The sequence below is a fragment of the Falco cherrug genome (assembly GCF_023634085.1).
Source record: "Falco cherrug isolate bFalChe1 chromosome W unlocalized genomic scaffold, bFalChe1.pri SUPER_W_unloc_1, whole genome shotgun sequence".
In the NCBI taxonomy this organism is placed as follows: Eukaryota; Metazoa; Chordata; class Aves; order Falconiformes; family Falconidae; genus Falco; species Falco cherrug.
Genome location: NW_026599288.1, coordinates 9,746,460 through 9,766,897, shown reverse-complemented (window position 1 = coordinate 9,766,897; position 20,438 = coordinate 9,746,460). Strand labels below are relative to the sequence as shown.

Below are 20,438 nucleotides of genomic sequence, written 5' to 3'. Positions count from 1 at the left end.
GTTAAGCAAGAATAATCCATGTTCTACAGCCAAAGAGCCATGAACATAAACATTGAAGTTTTTACTAATAACAAGTAGTAGCTAAAATTTGATGCACAAAATACAAGTTTTTGTAAAATATGTATACAGCATACTTTGTACAGTAAACATGGGTGCTGCGGTGACTTGAATGTCACTAGTTAAAACTCCTCTTGAAGGGAATGACAAATGAAAATAGTTACACCTCTCAGGCATGCAAGTGTCAAAGAAAATATCTGCCTTACAGCATTATTCCTGTAGATAAATTAACAAATTCTGTTGATTGCTGACTGTCATTATTTTAAATAACTCTATATAAAATTGATTAACTTCTGCATAAAATCCTGGAGTCTAGTTCACTAATTTTACAAGGGTGATTGCTTTCCTTCTCCTTAATAAATAGGGGATAACTCCACACACCGCCTTAAAAATCTAGTCCTCTTTCAAGGAAAGAAACTTGAACCTAACATACCTCAGATGTCTCCAAATATAAAACTTAATGTCTACCATGATCTCTGTCAGGAAAGTCCACGTTAACTTACATTACTTATTTCCACATGAATACAAACATTTTGCTTCCTCTGACCAAAAAAGAACAGTATTTCTTCCAAATGTGAGAGTTGCTCAGTCTTTGAAGGAAGAATTTGGGGCAGCTAGGAACAATTGCTTAGACTGGTGCCAACATTTTCTTTTAAGTACAATAATACTCCTAGCAGGAGAGTTAAGTTTTATAGATTTTTTTTTTGTCTGTATTATTTTATCAGAAATATGGTGTAAACATTTTTTCAAAGGTACTTTCCCTGCCCATAGGAAAAATATCCTAGATCACTAGTTGTTGCAGAATGGCTGTGTGATCATGGCCATGACTCCCTTAAAGATCTTTGTGAAACAAAGTTAGCGTAAGTTAGCTGAAGCAGGCCTTGCAGCTATGCTGAGGCATGCTGATAAGGAAGCTGAGAAAAACACTGACCTTGTGCCTAATGTTGTAAATAACTTTGAGGAATTCGCGTAGACAAGAGAGGAAAAAAAAATATGTAGCTAGCTATCCGCAGAAACCGCAAGTAGGAGGACGTATGAAAATGTAACCCTTTAGAGCTCAGCCAATCAGCAGATGACTAGTAGGCATAATTAACTGGAACTGTATATAAGACATAATCGCGCCGTAATAAATCGAAGCTTGCTCTATCACTCATATTGAGTCGGCCGCATGCTTCCCCTCGCTCGTCGCAACTAGTAGCCTTTCAAATGGACCATAAAATGCAAGAATTTACAGACAAATCAAGTTCACCACCATCAATATAATTCCAAGACAGAATACAAACATCTTCAGCTCTTAGCACATCTAACATCACAAAACCTCACCATCTTTCCCACATTCCTATCTCACAAAGGAGGAACTGAGACTATATCAACTCATGGTAGAAGACCAGAGTACAAAAAGGAAATTAAAAAAAATTTCCCCCAAACTCCAGGCTTTCATTCTTAAACACTGCAATGAAAACAAAACACACAGAACTGTTCCAACCACAAAGGAGACTATACAATACAATTTGCTACTTTTATTCTATTCATAACTGCATTTACAGTTCAAACAAAAATAGGAAGAGTTTCCAAAACCAAATGTACAAGTTATACATTTGTAAAACGTATTACAGGAAAATGAATATAAGAAACAAGTGCTAAACATCAAATAGAGTTGGATGATTCCTTTATACAGGGTCACACTGATTCAGGATCAAAACCAGGTTATGAACAGCCTCTGTCTTCAAAATTAATATTTAATTTTAGCTAGATGCTTTTCACAAATTCATCATTTCTTGCCAATCTTAAGTTCAATTTATGAAAACCTTCCTTGTGGTTTTGTACATATTTTCCAATTTTAACACTAGGTAAAGTACAAGAAACCAATTCTTCAAATATTCAATTATCAATTTTTCAAAACTAACTTTAAAAAAGAATTTTTGGTTCATCCTTTAATTACATTATGCATATTTAATAATTTACCACATTTATAGATGCTTAACATCTGTAGTAGTAAAATCAACACTGTTTTAAGATCCATACTTTCAACTATTGGTTTTTCACTAGGATCATGCATCTGCAAATTAATCCAGCTCTGATTTTAAGGCAACTAGAGAATTTGAAAGCACCTACATTTATAAGTTTCCAGGTCAGCACAAAAAGGAAATACAGCTACACATCATTTTTTCTAGCAGAAAAATGGACTTTCTTGAAATACAGTTTGGAATCTCAGTAACAGCAGCAGCATTTTGTCAATGGTAGATGTCTGACATATACTGACATCTTTTCTTTGGGTCATTGCCTTATTGCATCTGTCAGTCTAAGTTGTTCCTCAGTGAATGCTATGTACCTACATGTGATCTGAACCAACTCGGAAAATGGAACATTTACAGATTTGTTATTAATGCAGTAGAAGATCAATTTGCTATCATAATTTTGTTCTCGTATGCACCCTCCTGCTAACTGAATCTCATACACTATCACTGAAGCGTTGTTCAATTTTACAGAGTGCTTTCAACAGCCAAGAAGCATGCCTACTTCAAAAATTATGATGCATGTTTGTCCTTCTCATATCAATCGGACCCCCAAACCTGCCCTCGAGCATTTATTCTTTCACTTGAGATTGTCTCAAAACTGTCAAGCAGCCTCCCAGTTATCTTACTCAGTGATTTGTTATCAGCTCATCTACAACAATAACCTTGCTTTCCCCACAAAATTCTCCACTACTAATTTATTTTTCTTGGCTACTGCCAATTGCAGGATCCATTTGTTGTCACAGAAACCTGAGTTTCATGTTCAGGCATGTCACCCTATCTGTGGCGCTCTGTAAGAAAGGCAGCTCCTTCTGCGTATCAGTCCATCCGTTCAGGTAACACACTGAAGCTCAGATGTCTCCTAGCTCACTGACTGCAATGCACTTTTCCCTTGCCTCAACAAATGGAATGCTGGTCCAACCACAACCATCCAGTATGCTACAAACAACACCCCTTTCATAACTACCTGTTCACATCCCATCAGTCCTCTCTGCTGCTCTCCATGTGTTCTTCCTCTACCAAAAAAAATGGTACTTGCTCTCCTGAAGGCCTTTCACAGTCTCTTTCTTCAGACTACCATCTCTTATTCTGCAGTAAGTTTTTAATTCTTACCTCTTGTCAGCTCACATCAACTTCCAATGTATCTGTCATACTTTCAGGCAAGTACCTTTCACATTCCTATGATTTGGAAGCTTGTATTTCGAAAAAGCACCTCAAAAAATCAGCAATACAGACCATTTCTAGAAATCACCTCTTTAAATCTTTTTCACTATGAAATCAGCAATGAAAGTTAACAGTTGTTATTCTATTAGTGCCCAAACCACTGCATATCATGCTCATTGATAACAGTCCCCTCCCTTACCATACTTTGTCAGTTTACATCCAAAGTCTGGCATTTCACATTTTTGATTCAATTCTGTGGAGCAGGAACCAATCTTTAGCTCTGTGCAACTTAACCCACGAATTGAGAGATAATTCAGGCTTCTAAGCACTAAAATACTACAAAAAATCAGCCAGTAGGACACGTAGACAAACTTCAGCATAACCCTGCATTCACATATTTGCTTGTCCTTATTTGCTCCTTTCCTCTCCCACAGTACATAGATTCCAAGTACTGTTCCACAATACTAAGTTGTTTCATGAATCTCCCAGCCAACACCTGATAAAGCACATATAAAATATTTTGCCTATATGATCAGTTGTTTCAATACCATTTGAGCTCTTACCTTAGTAAAATTATTCAAGTGACCTAGTTTTCGCATATTTGAAACACCTTGTAACTTGGCCACATTTTGGAGAATCTCTCTCATATTATCACAGGGTTCTGCAAAAGAAAACAGGTTATTAGCAGATACAGTTCAAAAAAATAATAAAAAAAAAAATCTAAAAATGCATTCAAAATACACAGTTTCCCAAATATAACAGGTACTTTCCTGGTCTTAATTAAGGACACAGATCATTTTCCCTCAAGAATCATCAATTTGATTTATGCCTAGAACCAAAACCAGACATACCTGAGTTCTCTAGAATAAATGCTAAAGCCTACGGTGGAGAGACTCCTATTTTAAAGCAGATTTTAATCAATATCTTGGACTTACAGTTAACAAAGAAATCCATTTAGTTTCTGAAACTCCAGTCCTAGCATCTCATAACTGAAAAGCTTTATCCTTAATCCCTTTGTAATTTAAAGGCAAGAAGCACACTTGGACAGAAGTAAAAAGATAGCATGTTACTGCCACACCACGTGATTTCTCCCTTTAGACAAAGGGTCAGTGAGATTTTGGGAAGACAGGTCTCTCTTCTGCTCTCCATATTAATTTCTGTCCACAATCACCCTAAACTTACTAGAAGGCTGGGACTTTTCAGTGAGAAGTGAACTACAGGGTAAGCAGAGGGACTAGGAGCTTCTCCTTTCTTCTTAAGGGTCCACTGTTCCAACAACACACACACAAAAAAAACTACCACCAAACACCCCCAATCCACCCCACTCCACCCCCTGGGATTCAGATACCAGTCAATGACCCTGCATTTTGTTGGGAAGTGGAAAAGGACTACCAAACATGGTGAGAAGAGACAATATTGCCCCACCTTTGGGAATAAGGCTGGGAGTTGAGGTAGTGGGGACAAGCAGTGTAGTGGGGCTGGGCAGAGAGCTGCACACAGAGCTACTGTAACAGAAACTGCAATAAGCTCTGTACACAGCAGTACTGGGGTAGGACATTTTTCAAAGAGAGATGATTGACTGCAGGATTTTTGTGCAATCTTGGATTAGACACTGCATTCTGCAATAGGCACTACAACACTATCAACAGCACTGTAGTTTGAAATAAATGAAATACCAAGGCTATGCTGGAGACGTGAACTGTTAAAAAGTATTACATTACCAAAAAAGAAAAAAAAATTGCATTATGTAAAATAAAGTCTTTAGAAAAAGCCTGAAGAATAGTCCAAACATCCGGAAAGCAGCAAAGAGAAGGGTTTTGTGTGAGGTGCTCCATACTAACTTCCAGTAAAAGAAACTTGCTTCCTACTACAGTATGAACAGCTACAGTTGAATTTGTGGAGTATATACATTCTTTTATTTCCCTGTTCATTCTGAAAGGATATTTATATACTTTTTATTTCCTTTGTATAATGAAAGGTATCAGAGATATAAAGAAAGGACCTTCTCGCCACCTCTCTACAAACCAAGCTGAGTTTGTTATCAACTTCTGTAGTTTAAAAACTTAAAAAAGCAACACATTTGAAAAAGATTGCTAGATGTGTCTGCTTATCAGGATATATCCAGAACATATTTGGAAAGACAAGAGCCTGTACTTGCACTACCATCAGGAATACAAGACAGTATTTAAAGATTAAGACACCTACAGGTAGGCACCTGAATTCAGGTGTATAAACCTGTGCTAGATGTCTCAGCTCCCACTGTAGTTAATGAAGATCTCATCTATCAGCCAATTAAGTCTAAAACAATTAACCTGACTAGCTGCAAGGTGTCTACTCAAGGGTGAATCAATTGTACTGACTACACTGCTTATAATGAGACTTTAGCACATGTACAGACATGCTACTGCCACACCACATAATTATGATTTTTTTCAGACAAAGGGTCAGTGGGATTTTGGGAAGACAAGACAGGCATCAATCTCAATCATCAACAGCTTGTATGAAATATTCTCTTCCACAAACCTTAGTCACAACAAGAAGCAAAGTCAACTGTCAGATACACAGCCACAAGTAAAGACATAACCACCTTGCATTGCACAGAACACTACGCATAATGAAACCAAACATGCAATAACTTTGCATTTAAATTGGAATTTGTGTATGCATCTGTCTGGATACACCCATACCACCAACAAAAAACTCTTTGATGTGATCACAGAGCATTAGACAATGAAAATCTTACTGGATCCATCCCAAGTTTAGGATTCCTCTGAATATTGACTTCAAGGAAAGACAGGCTATCCTGTTTCTCCTCTTCTGGACATGCATGATATATTAGAAAGAAGTAGAAAGTTTACTGTTTCTCTACCACGACTCATTTTTAATAAAAATAAAGACAATAGGGAAGGTAGGCAGACCTAATGGAACTTCATGCTTTGCAGATGTAAATATTTAAACAAAATAACATGACTTTACAAATAGAGATATAGTCTCTGACTATTGTGTCTCTTACATTAAAATGGACTTGAAAAGAGATAAAATACATTCTAGATTCTACCAACTAAGGCATGTGACTTTCTCTTAAAGACCAGTTACAGCACTGCATATCTTCCTGCCACAAAATCTCATGCAACAGCATTGAGGAACATGAACTAATGCAGAAATGGGAAAAATGTGACACACAATCAGAGATTTATCCCCCAAAAGTAGTAGTATCATGGCCTTAACATTTCATTGTCAAGCCTAACAGCTCATGTTGGTGTTGACAAAGACAATTTTTATTTATAACCCCAGTTCAGACCATTGTTGCAGAGATTTCTTAGTTCTGATTAACCAACCCTTACTCTTTAACCCTTCAGAAGTTCTTGCTTTTCTAGCTAATAAAAAAAAAAAAGATAAATTACTCATTATAATTTTAAGACCCCTCAATAGTCTATTCTTTCTTGACTTACCTCATTTATCACTGAGATGCTGACTCAAGTTGGCCCATAATGATAACCGAATACCTTCATATTATTTCCCATGGTGCTTCTGAGGGTGAAGCTGTGTGAATTCAAAATCTTTGTGCTTTTCATTTTACACCTCAGACAATTAAGTGTCTTTCATTTCTACAAATAAAAATAATTTTTAAAAGTAGCTTCCTGAAATATTCCAGGAGCAGCTACCTGAATAAATGGGTCAGATGTGGCCAAAACAGTAACAATAAGTAGTACTCAGACAAAATCAAGGAGCTTAGAGAAGTCTAGACAGTGAAGAACAAAACCAGTAAATTTAAAACTTTGTTCTCTACTATGGCGTACAAAGGCACGGACTCAGGTTGTGGTGCAACCAGAGACCCTTTATTGTACAGAGAAGCTCATATTTTATCTCTGAGCCCAGACACAAATTCCAGCTGTATGTACCACCAGGCTCAGGGCAGAAACCATTCATGCAGTTACATAGCTATATATCTCTACAAGCATGCAGACACCTATTAAACACTAGATAACCATGTTCATCTTTCCTACTCTCCTTCACAATACCCAGCTGTTCTCTCATCTCCTGCCAGGTCAAACATTCTCCATCCTCCTCTCATACATCTCTCTCTTCAGACATCCTCTATCCTCCTCTCCCACATCTCCCCCTTTTTTGCTTGTTAATTGCGACAAGGCAAAAATTGTGTGTAGCTGGGTGACCACGACCTGATTTATGTTACAGTCAACTAAACACTGAATACAGGAAAAACGGCATGGGAGATATAAGGCAAACATCAACAAGGCAGTTAAGGCAATTATAATAAATCCTGCAATATTTTTGATCAATGGCCCAAAGTTTCCCAGCCATGAGAAGAGACCAAAGGCATCCCGCCCATGGCTCTGCTGCAGATCTTTGTTTAAGGCTTTTAAGTTTTGTATGCTTTTGTGAATTGATTCAGAGTGGTCACTCAGATTCATGCAACACATCCCACCAAAGTCTTCACACCCATGTCCCTGTGCTAACAATAAAAAAAAAATATCAATAGCAGCTCAGTTCTGTAGCGACACATGACAGACAGAATCGACACCTGCTAATAAGCGAGAAAAAGCAGTGCTTGTAGCATTACTTTCTTTAGCAAGCCAGCAGCCTAATTTATTAAGCAATTTAAGAGCATGTGCTATTCCTACAGAAGAGACTAGAGAAGAAAAAAATGCATCAGAAGAGATTGAAGAAGAAAAAACGCATTGCGCTGCATTCCAGAACTCAGCCTGAGAGTTACATTCTGCTGTGAGGTCTGTTATAATCATTTGACACAAGTTGGGGTTGCGATTGTGAAAGTGCTGCAATGCCCATTTGCAATCTTCATTAGCATTATCATATCTAGTTGTTTTAAGAGCAGCCCTCGAGCTTCCTCATGCTGAACTTGTTGCAAAATATTCTGAAGCCAATGAATAAAGTTAGTATATGACTCTTTAGGACTCTGCCAAACCGTGGCAAACAACTCACTCGAGTGACTAGAGGCACGCCCAGACTCCAGTATCTTCAGGACTGCCTTAATAGTTACCTCCTTAATTTGCAAATAGTTGTCCCTGGGATAACCTGCCCGAGTCATGGAAGCGGCATGATTATTTTCCCCAGCCAACTGCTCATAGTTAACAGCAATTCTCCAATTAAGGTTTTCAATCGAAGCCACTACACAGCTCACAAAAATCAGATAACCACATCATATACTGTATCAGTTAGTACCATACAAAGCAATAACTTCCAGTCATGCAGTGTGAGTGTATAAGGCTCTGCCATCACTTCAAGAAGGGACATAGCAAATGTGCTATGAATCCCCCCTTCCCGCACTGCTTTGCTTAACTCTTTAACAGCCTCATATTGCACAGGCTGCCACTCTCAAGGTTGATTTGGCCAATAAAATACTGGACATGCCATAGCGACTCCCAAATCCCCTCGCTTAAGCGCCTCCTGCTCGCATTCCTGCTACCAATCCCCCGGACCACCTTTCACCTTCCCCAAAAATACAATCAATGCATCAGGAGGGGGAGGAAAAAGGTCTGGTTCCTTTTCCAAATCTATAGGACCTGGATCAAAAAGTTTATCAGTGTCAATGGAATCATTGTCTGAGTTGTCCTGTTCCCGTGCTTGGTCCTGTGCTGTGAGGGTCGCTGCAATCACTGACAGGAGCTTTGGGGGCAGAGGAGGTGTGGATGGAGTCGCCGTTGTTGACGATGCGTTGAGAAGAGTCACGCTGTTGGTGGAATTTACAGCCTCCTCTGGTTTAGCAATGTTAGTAGAATTAGTCCACACTTGATGAAGAGTAGTCAGGATTTGCCACCAAGGTGCTAAATGCATTCCCGACGCGGAGTCCCCCTCCACGGCAGCATCATATAATCATCTGATGACCACTTGCCAGGCAGGAATTTGCAAAGTGCCATCAGGTGGAAAGTCCAGCACTTTGTCACGATTCCATTCTAACAGAGTCATTAGCTGTAGACCCATCACAGCTCATTGCTGAGCTGCAAGCAGCCGTCGCAATACATCCAGGCTGCACTGTTGATCTCGGGATAACTTCCCTCCCATGGTTCCTGACTGCTCACCTTTTTTGTGGGTGATGGGTGCACAAAATTTCCGCGGATCCCAGTTCAGTCAGGCTACACCACAGGTTCGGGCTCCATGAGCCTCCTACTTAAGCCCCACCGTGGGGTGCCATTTGTGGTGTACGAAGGCACAGACTCCAGTTGTGGTGCAACCAGAGACACTTTATTGTACAGAGAAGCCCCTATTTACATCTCTGAGCCCGGACACAAACCGCAGCTGCATGCACCACCAGGCTCAGGGCAGAAACCATTCATGCAGTTACATAGCTATATATCACTACAAGCATGCAGACACCTATTAAACACTAGATAACCATGTTCATCTTTCCTACTCTCCTTCACAATACCCAGCTGTTCTCTCATCTCCTGCCAGGTCAAACATTCTCCATCCTCCTCTCATACATCTCTCTCTTCAGACATCCTCTATCCTCCTCTCCCACACTCTACAGCTTCCTGAGGAGGGGAAGTGGAGGTGCTGATGTCTTCTCCCTGATATCCAGTGATAGGACACGTAATCATGATTCAAAGCTGCATCAGGGGAGGTTTAGACTGGACATTAGGAAGCATTTCTTTACCGAGAGGTTTGTCAAACACTGGAAGAGGCTTCCTAGAGAGGTGGTCAATGCCCCAAGCCTGTCAGTGTTTAAGAGGCATTCAGATAATACCCTTAACATAACTTGTCATCAGCCTTGAAGTGGTCAGGCAGTTGGAAGGGACCTACAACGATCATCTAGTCCAACTGAAAATATTCTATTCTATAAACAAAATCTCCCCTTTTAAGAAAACTTTCTTAAAGACTTCATCAGACTAATTTATTAATGAACAACGTTGATTTCAAAGACAGTGCTATTCAGGCAGAATTTGGGTGAAGAGACTTACTCATAAATATTTAGTTACCCAAACCTATTCAAGCCACTGTTGAGATGCAGCTTGCTATACTCTGACGAATATAACAAAAACATAAGAACATGAGTCCTATAGAGCTTTTAGTTCTGTGACTGAATTTTACTGTTAGCACATACCTAAGAATATACAACTAAATAGGGGGTTTTGTTCTTTGGGACTGGGGTTGTTTTTGTTGGGTTTTGTGTTGGGGTTTTTTAACTCTATTTTCTCACTTTCTCAGTTATACATCTTTATCAGCATTCCTCCTTCACTAAATCCTTGCAGCTGGTGAATACAGTCCTTACTAATCATGCTCTGAAGTTTTGCTAACTTCTACTTTTTCTCTGATCCATTCTACCCAATTTTTCCCTCACCACAACAGATGGTTGGCAAATGGAGAAAAAAAAAATAATTTCTGCAGTATACATGAATATACTAATACTACAGAGTTTTAAACTAGGATAAAGCAAAATGCATTTCATTGTGAGAGTGAAAGTTAAAAAGTGTTCCAGTTAAAACAATTTGTCAAATATCAACCAGCACTTGTGTAGCAGTGTTATGGCATCTTCCCTTCTGTATTAGAAATAATCACAGAAGCACTGCTCTATGCAGAAACCTGCACTATGGTATAAGCATCTGCCTACCTGCATGCTGTAAAAACCACTTCTAATGAAAAGCAAATCCCTTATTTTATGTAATCTATTGTGTAGTTATCAAAGCCTCAAGTCACATGCTTATGTCTTATCTGTAAGCAGCTAGTTGGTTTAAAGGCAGATTATTCATGACATTTATTGTTATTTTTTAAAAGTCTCAGGCGGGAGTCTTAATCAGTATGAAAGACAAAAAGCATATCTGATTTTCAGCACATTCTCCAATACTAGTCAGCCATCATTTCAACAAATTCTCAAGCCATCCTGTAACCCTCTTGAACATTCTTCTTTTCTGCAGTGTTTGGGTTTGTATGGGTATAACCAGTCTGTAAAACACCAATTTTTACTATAACCAAGTATTTAACTTCTTCCCATTTTTAAGAAAATAATAAAAAAAAAGAAAACCACACCACAACACACTACCTGAACATTGAGCATCTCTTCTATATTATTAAGGTAAAAAAATCTGAGATTATCAGGTAATTGGTAAAGTATGCACAAAGATCATGAGATCAGGCAAATCTCTGATGTATTTCTTTCTGGGAAGGCTATCATTAACATAACTTCCTTATTTACTGTAATTATGATGAGGGGTGTGTTTCTGTTGTTCCTGTTTTCAAGAAATGAAAGTGAAAATATTGTAAACGCACCATTTTAATACTTCTGAAAAGTCCTAAGATTGTAAAAGCAGTAATACCTTAGGAAGCAAAGCCGAAGGTATGCAAGTGTTAATAATCTAACCAGACCAGAGTACTATACAATTCCAAAACAATGGTCGACTGAAGCACAAGTACAGACAGGAAAGCTAATTATATGCATTAATTCTGGAGTGCATATACTGAGCACCTCTAAGTCCCTTACTTTTAAAACCTACCAAAAGGTTACATGTTGCCAAAGAAGTTAGCAGACCACCACTATCAACAACTTCCCCTTTAGTCTCCAACTACATAGAAAAACCCCAAAACAATATTCAAGAATAATACAGTAGAGAATTACTCAGTAATGCAAGTGAGATCTCCCTCCAGCTATTTTTCAAGTTGCCCCTCTATAACTCAGAAGAGCCAAAAGAAAAATAAAGTTGCTAAATACTGCCTTGTTCCTATTATGGCTTCTGTTACAGATTCACAAACAAGGAAGCAAAAAAAGAGCTATTGCTCTCACGCAAGCATCCTGTTATAGTCACCCACCACAATGATGGCATACTGCAAAGCAAGGGTTAAAGGTGCCCACATTTTGTTTATTTGGGTATTTTTAAAATAGTGTTTCTGAGGTGCAGTGGAGCCCCACTTCTCCATCTTTTCAAGCCAGACCATGTATTGCAAGAGCATACAACAAAGAACAGCTTTCCATAACAGTTTTGCCATTAGTGTGGAAGAACTGCCTTTGAGCCACTAAGAAAGTATAGACATCAGCTACCATCTCTGCACTGGTTCCCCACTGCCTTGCTGCAAGTGCTCCAAAAGGGTTTTTTTCCTCCCCTGCTACTTGAACTCTCAGTATCAGACAAGTGAGCAGCATCCCTCTCTGCTTTTTCCATATTGATGAAGGAAGCTAAAAATAGTGTGGTCACTATGTTACAGATCTGCTAATAAGTTAGAATTAATTAACTTTATTTGATTTTATAAAATCATTTGGAATAACAAATATATTTTAATGAAACTTGTACTTGCACAGCAAAAGCTGCTATGAAATCCTCTGTACAACCCTGTACCAAGGCCAGAAGAATGGGCTAGAATCATTGTTTTAAACTTAGGTAACAAATTTGGGATTTTACAGATTTCTTTGTATTTGACCAGTCTTCTGTATGTAGAAAGTGTATTGAAATGTCAGAATGTAGAATTAATGGGAACTGGGGAGAGTCGACTGGAACAGCTTGTAGCTACCTGCCAAGAAACCGTGAACTTCAGTAAAAGGTAATTCCGGCAGGGGGAGATCGCGACCACCGACCCAAATACCACCTACCCAAATCGTACCCCAGACCCATTTCTGGACCTTTCTAACCTTTACTGCGCAGAATCGGATATGGGAGGAGAGTATGGTAATGATTTTCGAGAAATATTATGTTTATGCATAAATACTTAATGAATATGTATGAATAAGTTCTATATATGGTGTCTGATTTTGAAACTTGGTGTGCGTTGATCGTGAGAGGACTCACTCACGCACCCGGCCGTTAATAAAGAAGTGTCTGCTTATCTGCATCACATTGGTGTTGATAAGTTCTTCATTCTGAGATTTCGGTAACAACTAAATTTCAAGCTGAATTTGGGGACAAAATTCATCCAGCCTTCTTTAGCTATCCTGCAAATAACCCTTAAAAACACCCAACATTTTTGTGGGCTGTAAACTACAAACAGCATCCTGAGACATTTGCCCTGGATGCAACACATTACAATTTGGCACATGGAATCAAATACAACATGGTTTAAAATGATGTAAGCACAGTAAGAAAAGCAATACAGTTCAGATCATGTGAAGTTAAAAATAAATACAAAAGTTCCATTTATCTACATGATAGAAGGAAATGATGGAGAAGGGAGGGGAAAAAAGGAAAAGGGTATTTTTATTTTTTTTTTTTCAGATAACACTAAGCCATTTTTGTGAAATTCACTCTTGGGGAGAAAAAAGCCAGTTTTCTCAGCTATTTTATTCATATTTGTCTCATGTTCTTGCTGTAAATGTTGAGTCTTATAAGATATAGGAATCAGCCATACAAGAAGAGCTGCTAAAGCATAGTAGTATCTCATAATGCACATTTATTAATAATTAATAATGTTGCAGATAATTTCCTCCTTTTTGAGGGTAACAGGTATGTTTCAGTTAATTAAAAAGTATATTTGAAAGTGAAGACTAAGACATACAGACATGAACAGCACTTAACCATCAGCATTTGCACCCTTGTATCTCTCCAAAGCTTCAGTAAATGAACAAGCTTGAAAAATTCCTAATAGCCATTGCAGACTCAGAGCTACAGGAATCCAAAAAAACAGGGATCCCTTAATGGAAGATTTAAAAAGGAGCTTGACTACAGATAAGGCACTGTAAGACACTGCTCTCAACTAGGAAAGTTCCAAACTATTTAGGCCTTCACAGCCCAGAGGCAACAGCTGAAACGCCAGCAAAGGAAGGGGTACTGGTCACCCAACAGGATAAGGTGATACTGAAACAGTAATAAATTTTTAAAATCAGTTTGTAAGTAGATTCAGTTACAGAGATAAGCAAAGAACTTAGCAGCAAACGAAGTGTGGATTACACAACCCTTTTACAGAGCCCAGAGCTTTGGGAGATACATAAACTTCTGTAATTCTGTTTGGAATCCCTGTAAAATATTGCAGATGAAGAAGAATTATGCTAAAAACATATAATACTTGTAGCATAGTTAAATACACAACCATGACCGGACTCAATGTAATAATTCCTACCGAATGCAATAACCTGGTTGATAATGCCAATTGGTTTGATTAGACTACTGAAATCAGACTTGTAACTTAAGGCCAGAAGGGACAGTCTGCCTCATCCTACTGCCAATTCCTTCCAGATGACTGCAATGGGAATTGCACTGGTGGTGAGTCTGTCCTTTTCTGTTCTATTCTGAGCAGGTAATATAACACAAGGCCAAACCCAAAGTACTCTGAATCCCAATTATTAACTGCAATTTTGTAATCAACAGAAAACACAATATATGACCTTAAGTAGACAAAAGCAACCAGTCTAGCCTGTATCTGCACAGGTTTTTTTATTGTTATACCAGCATTATGCCCAACCATATTTGTGCTGGGGTCAATTTTTCCAGTGTTGATCATCCTTTCAGCAAATTTATTTTCTACAAAAAAGTTAAGAAAATCATTGTCCCAAAAGAATATTTATCAAAATAAGAGATGGGGTACAGCCAGGGATGAGTGGCCCAGAAGTTTAAAAGACAAAAAAACAAAACCAGAAACCACAAACCACAGGCTTTACATTATTATCTTTTACCAGGCTAATCTTTGTACATAGTGTTCACACACACACACACAATGCACCATCATATAAAATGCCTTTCATAAACATTATTATATATAATTTTTAAAGAAGCAGAGCACCAAAAAGCTCCAAAGAGTAAAACCTACTATACCAGCCATGGTAAAAATACGTAAGAGAACAACATGGTGTGTTCTGGGAAAACGTGGGCACCCCTCAAACTACAGCAGCATAGAAAAGAGCAAGCAAAAAGCACACAGAGAAAGTTAGATCAGCTCTACATGCAGCAAAGCATTTCTGAGTCTTACCGTACAAAAAGCCAAGAAGAAGTAGGAGTCAAAGCAGCACAAACAGGGCTAGCACCCTCCCTGCATCTATTATTAGTTCTGAAATACTTAACAGCACTGACTTCTCACATGGAAAGAATGGAGTTAGTATATAGTCCACAGCTATGGACTAGCAAAAGTCTGACTTGTATGCTAACTCATGTTTGGCAAGCCATCACTAAACAGCAACCACTCCAGTGCTGTCCAAACTCCCAAATTATCAAACTCTGATTTGGCATTTAACTGTATGTTAAACAAATCTGTGCACAAAGTTTAGGTCAGGCTGACTCTCTAAAGTTGTTAAAAGTGATGAATGAAGGGACTTCTAATCAAGGGAGTCAGCCTTGGGAAGGATGAGAAACAAAGAATGGATGGTGAAAAGAAAAGCATTATCTAAGTTATGCAGAAAGAAGCCTCCAAGTGAGAAAGTTCTGGCCAAAAGAGGAGACAAGCTGATAAAGTGTTGCAATCCACTGACATGAACAGAAAATTAGCTGAAAGTAGGACAAAGATAATTGTGGCAGTGGGAGATTGCAACCTCAGATTCAAATAAAACCCATTCATTAAAATCCTGATTCTGTAAGTATCTAAACAGATAACACTGCTTACAGTAAGTGATTGTGTCCCGTTTGAACTGTTAAGGCCCTTGTCCCCAATTTTGTTGACAAAAGTTCTGTTTGTTTTAATTCTAAAGACAGTGTCTCACACTAAAGCAATCGTGTCCATTTGGAGATAAGGTATGAATAGTGAATGCTGTACCACTTATGTAAAGGATGACGCACCTATGTTTAGTTAAAAGTCAGGAGATGTCCAAGGACCCTCATTGCCACATGACGGATGCACAGACTGCTAAGTCCTTGGGTTGGTTATCTTTAGAAGGGACATTTGGTCTTAGATTCCTGTGGTACATGCAACGTGGCGAAGATGGAAACTTTAAACATGACTGCTATGCAATAGAGTCTACATAGAGACAACTCCTCAAGAACATTGTGCAGGCATGAGATATGTAAATGAATTCTCAGAATTGTAAGGAATATGTAAACGATTTCTTGGAAAACTAATGAATAGGTATGAGTAGCCTGTATAAAGGGGGGACTGAAAAGTCCCCTCGGTGTGCATGACTTTGGTGGAGCGATCCCCCATGCACCCAGTGCCGCCGAATAAAGATAACCTCCGCTCGCCTGCATATTGCTGACTGATTCTTCAAATCAGGTAAGAGGAGACATAAGAGCCTGTTGCTTTAAACTGAAAAACCCTCACAGCTTTTCCCAGGAACTAAAATACATTTGTAAATATATACATATGCAGACATAACTTTCAGCCCATGGTAAAACTGCTTAATAAAAAAAATTATAAATGGATCTATTCTGGATAGCATCAATCCTGAATCTCCAGAAGCAGAACAGTTACTTCCTCCCCCAGATCATGGTCTTCTGCCTGAGGGAAGATCATCACTGCTACTAGGCCAGTTTGGTTTCCGCATTTTATTCAGCTCTTGGAGAGAGTGTAACCCTTACCTTAACCTTCAGCAAAACTAGATGAGCTATAGATTTGGGTAGGGAACGAGTTACTATTGTCTGAGAGACAACTAATTAGTGTTGTAGCAAACATTATTGTTGTTTCCTTCCTCTTATTCCAACCAACCACACACACACACAATCTGAGAGCAGTGGAGGGCATTCTGGAGCAACTTAACAAATAAACGTGAGACGAGTCTTTTGGTCTCACGGCAAATACGGCGGCCAACCTGCCTAAGACAGGTACGGATATACGACAAAGGATTGAGGCAGGATTAGCCGCCACCGCCGAGGCGCTCCCCAGAAGTGTACGGTCCCGACCCACCGAGCTGAGCCACGGCCGGAGGGAGCCCCGGGGGCGAGGTTGACAAGCACGGCGCCGACAGGCCACTGTAAACAGCCCCATCTACAAACAACAACCCCCTTCGAAAACAATCCTAGAAGCGGCCGAGGAGTCTCAGCCCACACGCAGGGCCTCCCCTTGCCCGCGGCCAGGGGAGGCCAGCCCTGTGGGCACGTGCTGCCCCACAGGCAATGGGGGCTGGGGAGAGACTTCCACCTACAGACAGGTCCGCTCACTACAGGACGCCGGGCCGAGCACCAGCACCCGGCAACCCCCACTCCACCTTGCCCCCCCGCGCCGCCGCGCCGGCCCGGGGCACCAGGCCGCTCGCCGCCGGCAGCTACTCGGCGGGCGCGCAGCAAGGGACAGGCAGCGACCCTCACCTCACCGGCCCGTACCGTACCTCGACTGAGATCAAGAGGGACGTTCTCCTCGCCGCTATCGTTCCGACCTGCGGGGATGGGGGAGAGAAGTGCGTTAGGCTGGCGGGAAGGAAGGAACCGAAGAAAGAGGAGGAAGAAGGAAGCAGAGGGAATGGCATAGAGCCAAACGACATAGAGCAAGAGCCGCCAAAGGAGAGCGGAGGAAGTAGCTTACTTTAGCGGCCTGCCCAAACCCCTTACCTCGGATGCGGAGGTGCCTCAACGAGCGAGCACGAAGACTCACCGCCATATTTACGGCTCCCAGAGTCACAACACCAGAAACCTCGCCCGCTCTCGCGAGAAGTCCGCGAAGCCGCCGCTGCCGCCCAGTAGCCGCGCCGCCAACGGAAAGAGCGTAGGGGTGGCTGGAGCGAGGTTGAGTGGCCGTTGCCGCCCCTGAGAGGCCTTGCTTAGCTATAGCCCCTCTCCCAGTTGAAGCGGTGCCTTGGGGCCGTTCGGGGCGGGCGGCAGCCTCAAATACCAGAGGGCGGTTCAGAGTTGCCGCTCCTTGGGCTTCCTGGAGCGGTGATATAGGGCTCTGCCTGCCCAGATAAAAACACTTGAGTCACGTTTCCAGCGCCTCTGTGTGGCGGGATGGGCGCTTGGGTATCAGGAGACACCCAGGTGCCCACCACACAGGGATGCTGGAAGCGTGATCCAGGGAGAAGCACCGGTGTTCTTAAAACCGCGCGGTCCAAAGGGCTGCATCCGCCGACGGGTTCGCTGCAGGGCTTCAGCGGGGTAGAACTTCTCCGCAGGCACCTCCGGTAGCTCTACCCCAAGAGGCTAAAGCTGAGGGGAGAGGAGGGTGGCGGCCCGGCAGGGGCGAAGGGACATCCGAGGGGGCTTCCCCTCTGCCCCCGCTTCGCAGCGGTGCGCCGGTTTCGGTAGCAAGCATTATGCTCCGCCAGAAAACGTGGCAAAAAGCCTTCTTTTCCTGAAGAGCTCGCGCTGCTGAGAAATGACTTTCTACATAACTGCTCTATCGCCACATCTAAAGATTTTGGTCTGTCAAGTAAAGTTACTTTTTTTAAAAAATGAATTTTCCTGCTTACTTTCCCTTTTTTAAATAGCACTTGCCTTGTGATGAGATAGTAATTCAAGTGGATACAGCATGACCATTGGCATTATACACCAGATGTTTTCAGTGCTCCACTCCTTAATACATGAAGTAATTAAAAACAGAAAAAGGGGAAAACATATATCTTTTCATTGCTTTCTTGATTTAGTTAATGGGTCTCACTGCAGGCTCAAGTGCTGATCTATTTCTTACCCTGACATTTGTTAAACTTACCTAATAAAATCAGTGTATGTCTAAAAATGTTAACTCATAAAGGAAAAGAAGTTCCACTACAAGAAATAGTATTTGCATATACTTGCTCTTCTCCTTTCTTAGGAAAAAGTTTAAATAAACAGATATACCCTACATCATGTCCTGAAGCTTCAGACAGCCATAGCCAAGACAAGTTCTGTCACCCAGACTTCCCAATTTCTCTGGAACAAACCCAGCAAATAATAATCAAATTGAAGTATAGAAGTAGCCAGCCATATAAAAATAGCTTCACAAGGTCAGGTAATTGTTTTCCTGTTTTGCAGTCCATCATTTTTCACTTAGTTTTCCCTTCTCTCTAAGGGTAGTTGTTCAATTCAGATTCTGTGCTACTCAAAAATCTGGTTTTATCAAGTATTCATGAATATTGTATTTCATCTCAAAAATTGTAAATTAGTTTTTACAATGATTCGTTGCATTTCTAAAATGTTAATACTGATTTAGAAGATTAAATAAAATTAAATAAAATTATAAATAAAAAGAGCAGAAAAACAGTGGTAGTATCACTTTTAACTTTTCTGCCATATCAAGTCATGACACATGTATAAGACTCTTGTAATAGGATTATGTCATAGAATCATAGAATCATGGAATGGTTTGGGTTGGAAGGGACCTTAAAGATCATACAGTTCCAACCCCCCTGCCATGGACAGGGACACCTTCCACTAGACCAGGTTGCTCAAAGCCCCATCCAACCTGGCCTTGAACACTTCCAGGGATGGGGCATCCACAACTTCTCTGGGCAACCTGTTCCAGTGCATCACCACCCTCACAGTAAAGAATTTCTTCCTAATATCTAATCTAAGTCTACCCTCTTTCAGTTTAAAACCACTACCCCTCATCCTATCACTGCATGCCCTTGTAAGAAGTCCCTCTCCAGCTTTCTTGTAGGCCCCCTTTACATACTGGAAGGCTGCTATAAGGAGTCCCTGGAGCCTTCTCTTCTCCAGGCTGAACAACCCCAACTCTCTCAGCCTGTCTTCATAGGAGAGGAGCTCCAGCCCTCTGATCAGCTTCATGGCCCTCCTCTGGACTCGTTCCAACAGGTCCATGTTATTTTTATGTTGGGGGCCCCAGAGATGAATGCAGTACTCTACTCCAGGTGAGGTCTCACAAGAGTGGAGTAGAGGGGGAGAATAATCTTCCTCAACCTGCTGGCCATGCTTCTTTTGATGCAGCCCAGAATTCAGTTGGCTTTCTGGGTTGCAATCGCACATTGTCGGGCCATGCTGAGATTCTCATCTACCAACACCCCCAAGTCCTTCTCCTCAGGGCTGCTGTCAATCCATTCTCTGCCCAGCCTGTATTGATACTGGGGGTTGCCCCAACCCAGGTGCAGAACCTTGCACTTGGCCTTGTTGAACCTCATGAGGTTTGCACATGCCCACCTCTCTAGCTTGTCAAGGTCCCTCTGGATGGCGTCCCTCCCTCCAATGTGTTGATCACACCACACAGCTTGGTGTCATCAATAAACTTGCTGAGGGTGCACTCGATCCCACTGTCCATGTCCCCGACAAAGCTTTTGAACAGCACTGGTCCCAATACCGACCCCTGAGGAATGCCACTCATCATTGGTTTCCACTTGCACATCGAGCTGTTGTGGGACACCGGAGTTTCTGGTGCCAATCACCAAAGCTGCCATGAATCAGCAGGAAGTAGTGGGAGTTTGACTTGAACAGCATGCTTATCTCACAAAACAGATAACAAATG

General features: G+C 40.9%; 1 protein-coding gene across 4 annotated transcripts in view; it reads right to left on the bottom strand.

The window, feature by feature from the left end:
• LOC129734860 (rapamycin-insensitive companion of mTOR-like) overlaps window positions 1–18,251 on the bottom strand; it is a 109,226-nt gene extending 90,975 nt beyond the window's left edge. Inside the window, exons 1-4 of one of the 4 annotated variants that reach the window (XM_055700195.1) lie at window positions 17,600–17,639; window positions 17,380–17,427; window positions 6,689–6,844; window positions 3,800–3,897 (exon numbers count right to left, since the gene is read on the bottom strand). In XM_055700195.1, the coding sequence (XP_055556170.1) occupies window positions 3,800–3,883 (84 nt within the window). In that variant the 5' untranslated portion in view covers window positions 3,884–3,897; window positions 6,689–6,844; window positions 17,380–17,427; window positions 17,600–17,639. Of the gene's footprint in view, window positions 1–3,799; window positions 3,898–6,688; window positions 6,845–17,379; window positions 17,428–17,599 lie in introns of all 4 variants that reach the window. The other 3 variants (XM_055700193.1, XM_055700192.1, XM_055700191.1) reach the window with 3 other exon arrangements.
• Between the last annotated feature and the right edge of the window lie 2,187 nt (window positions 18,252–20,438).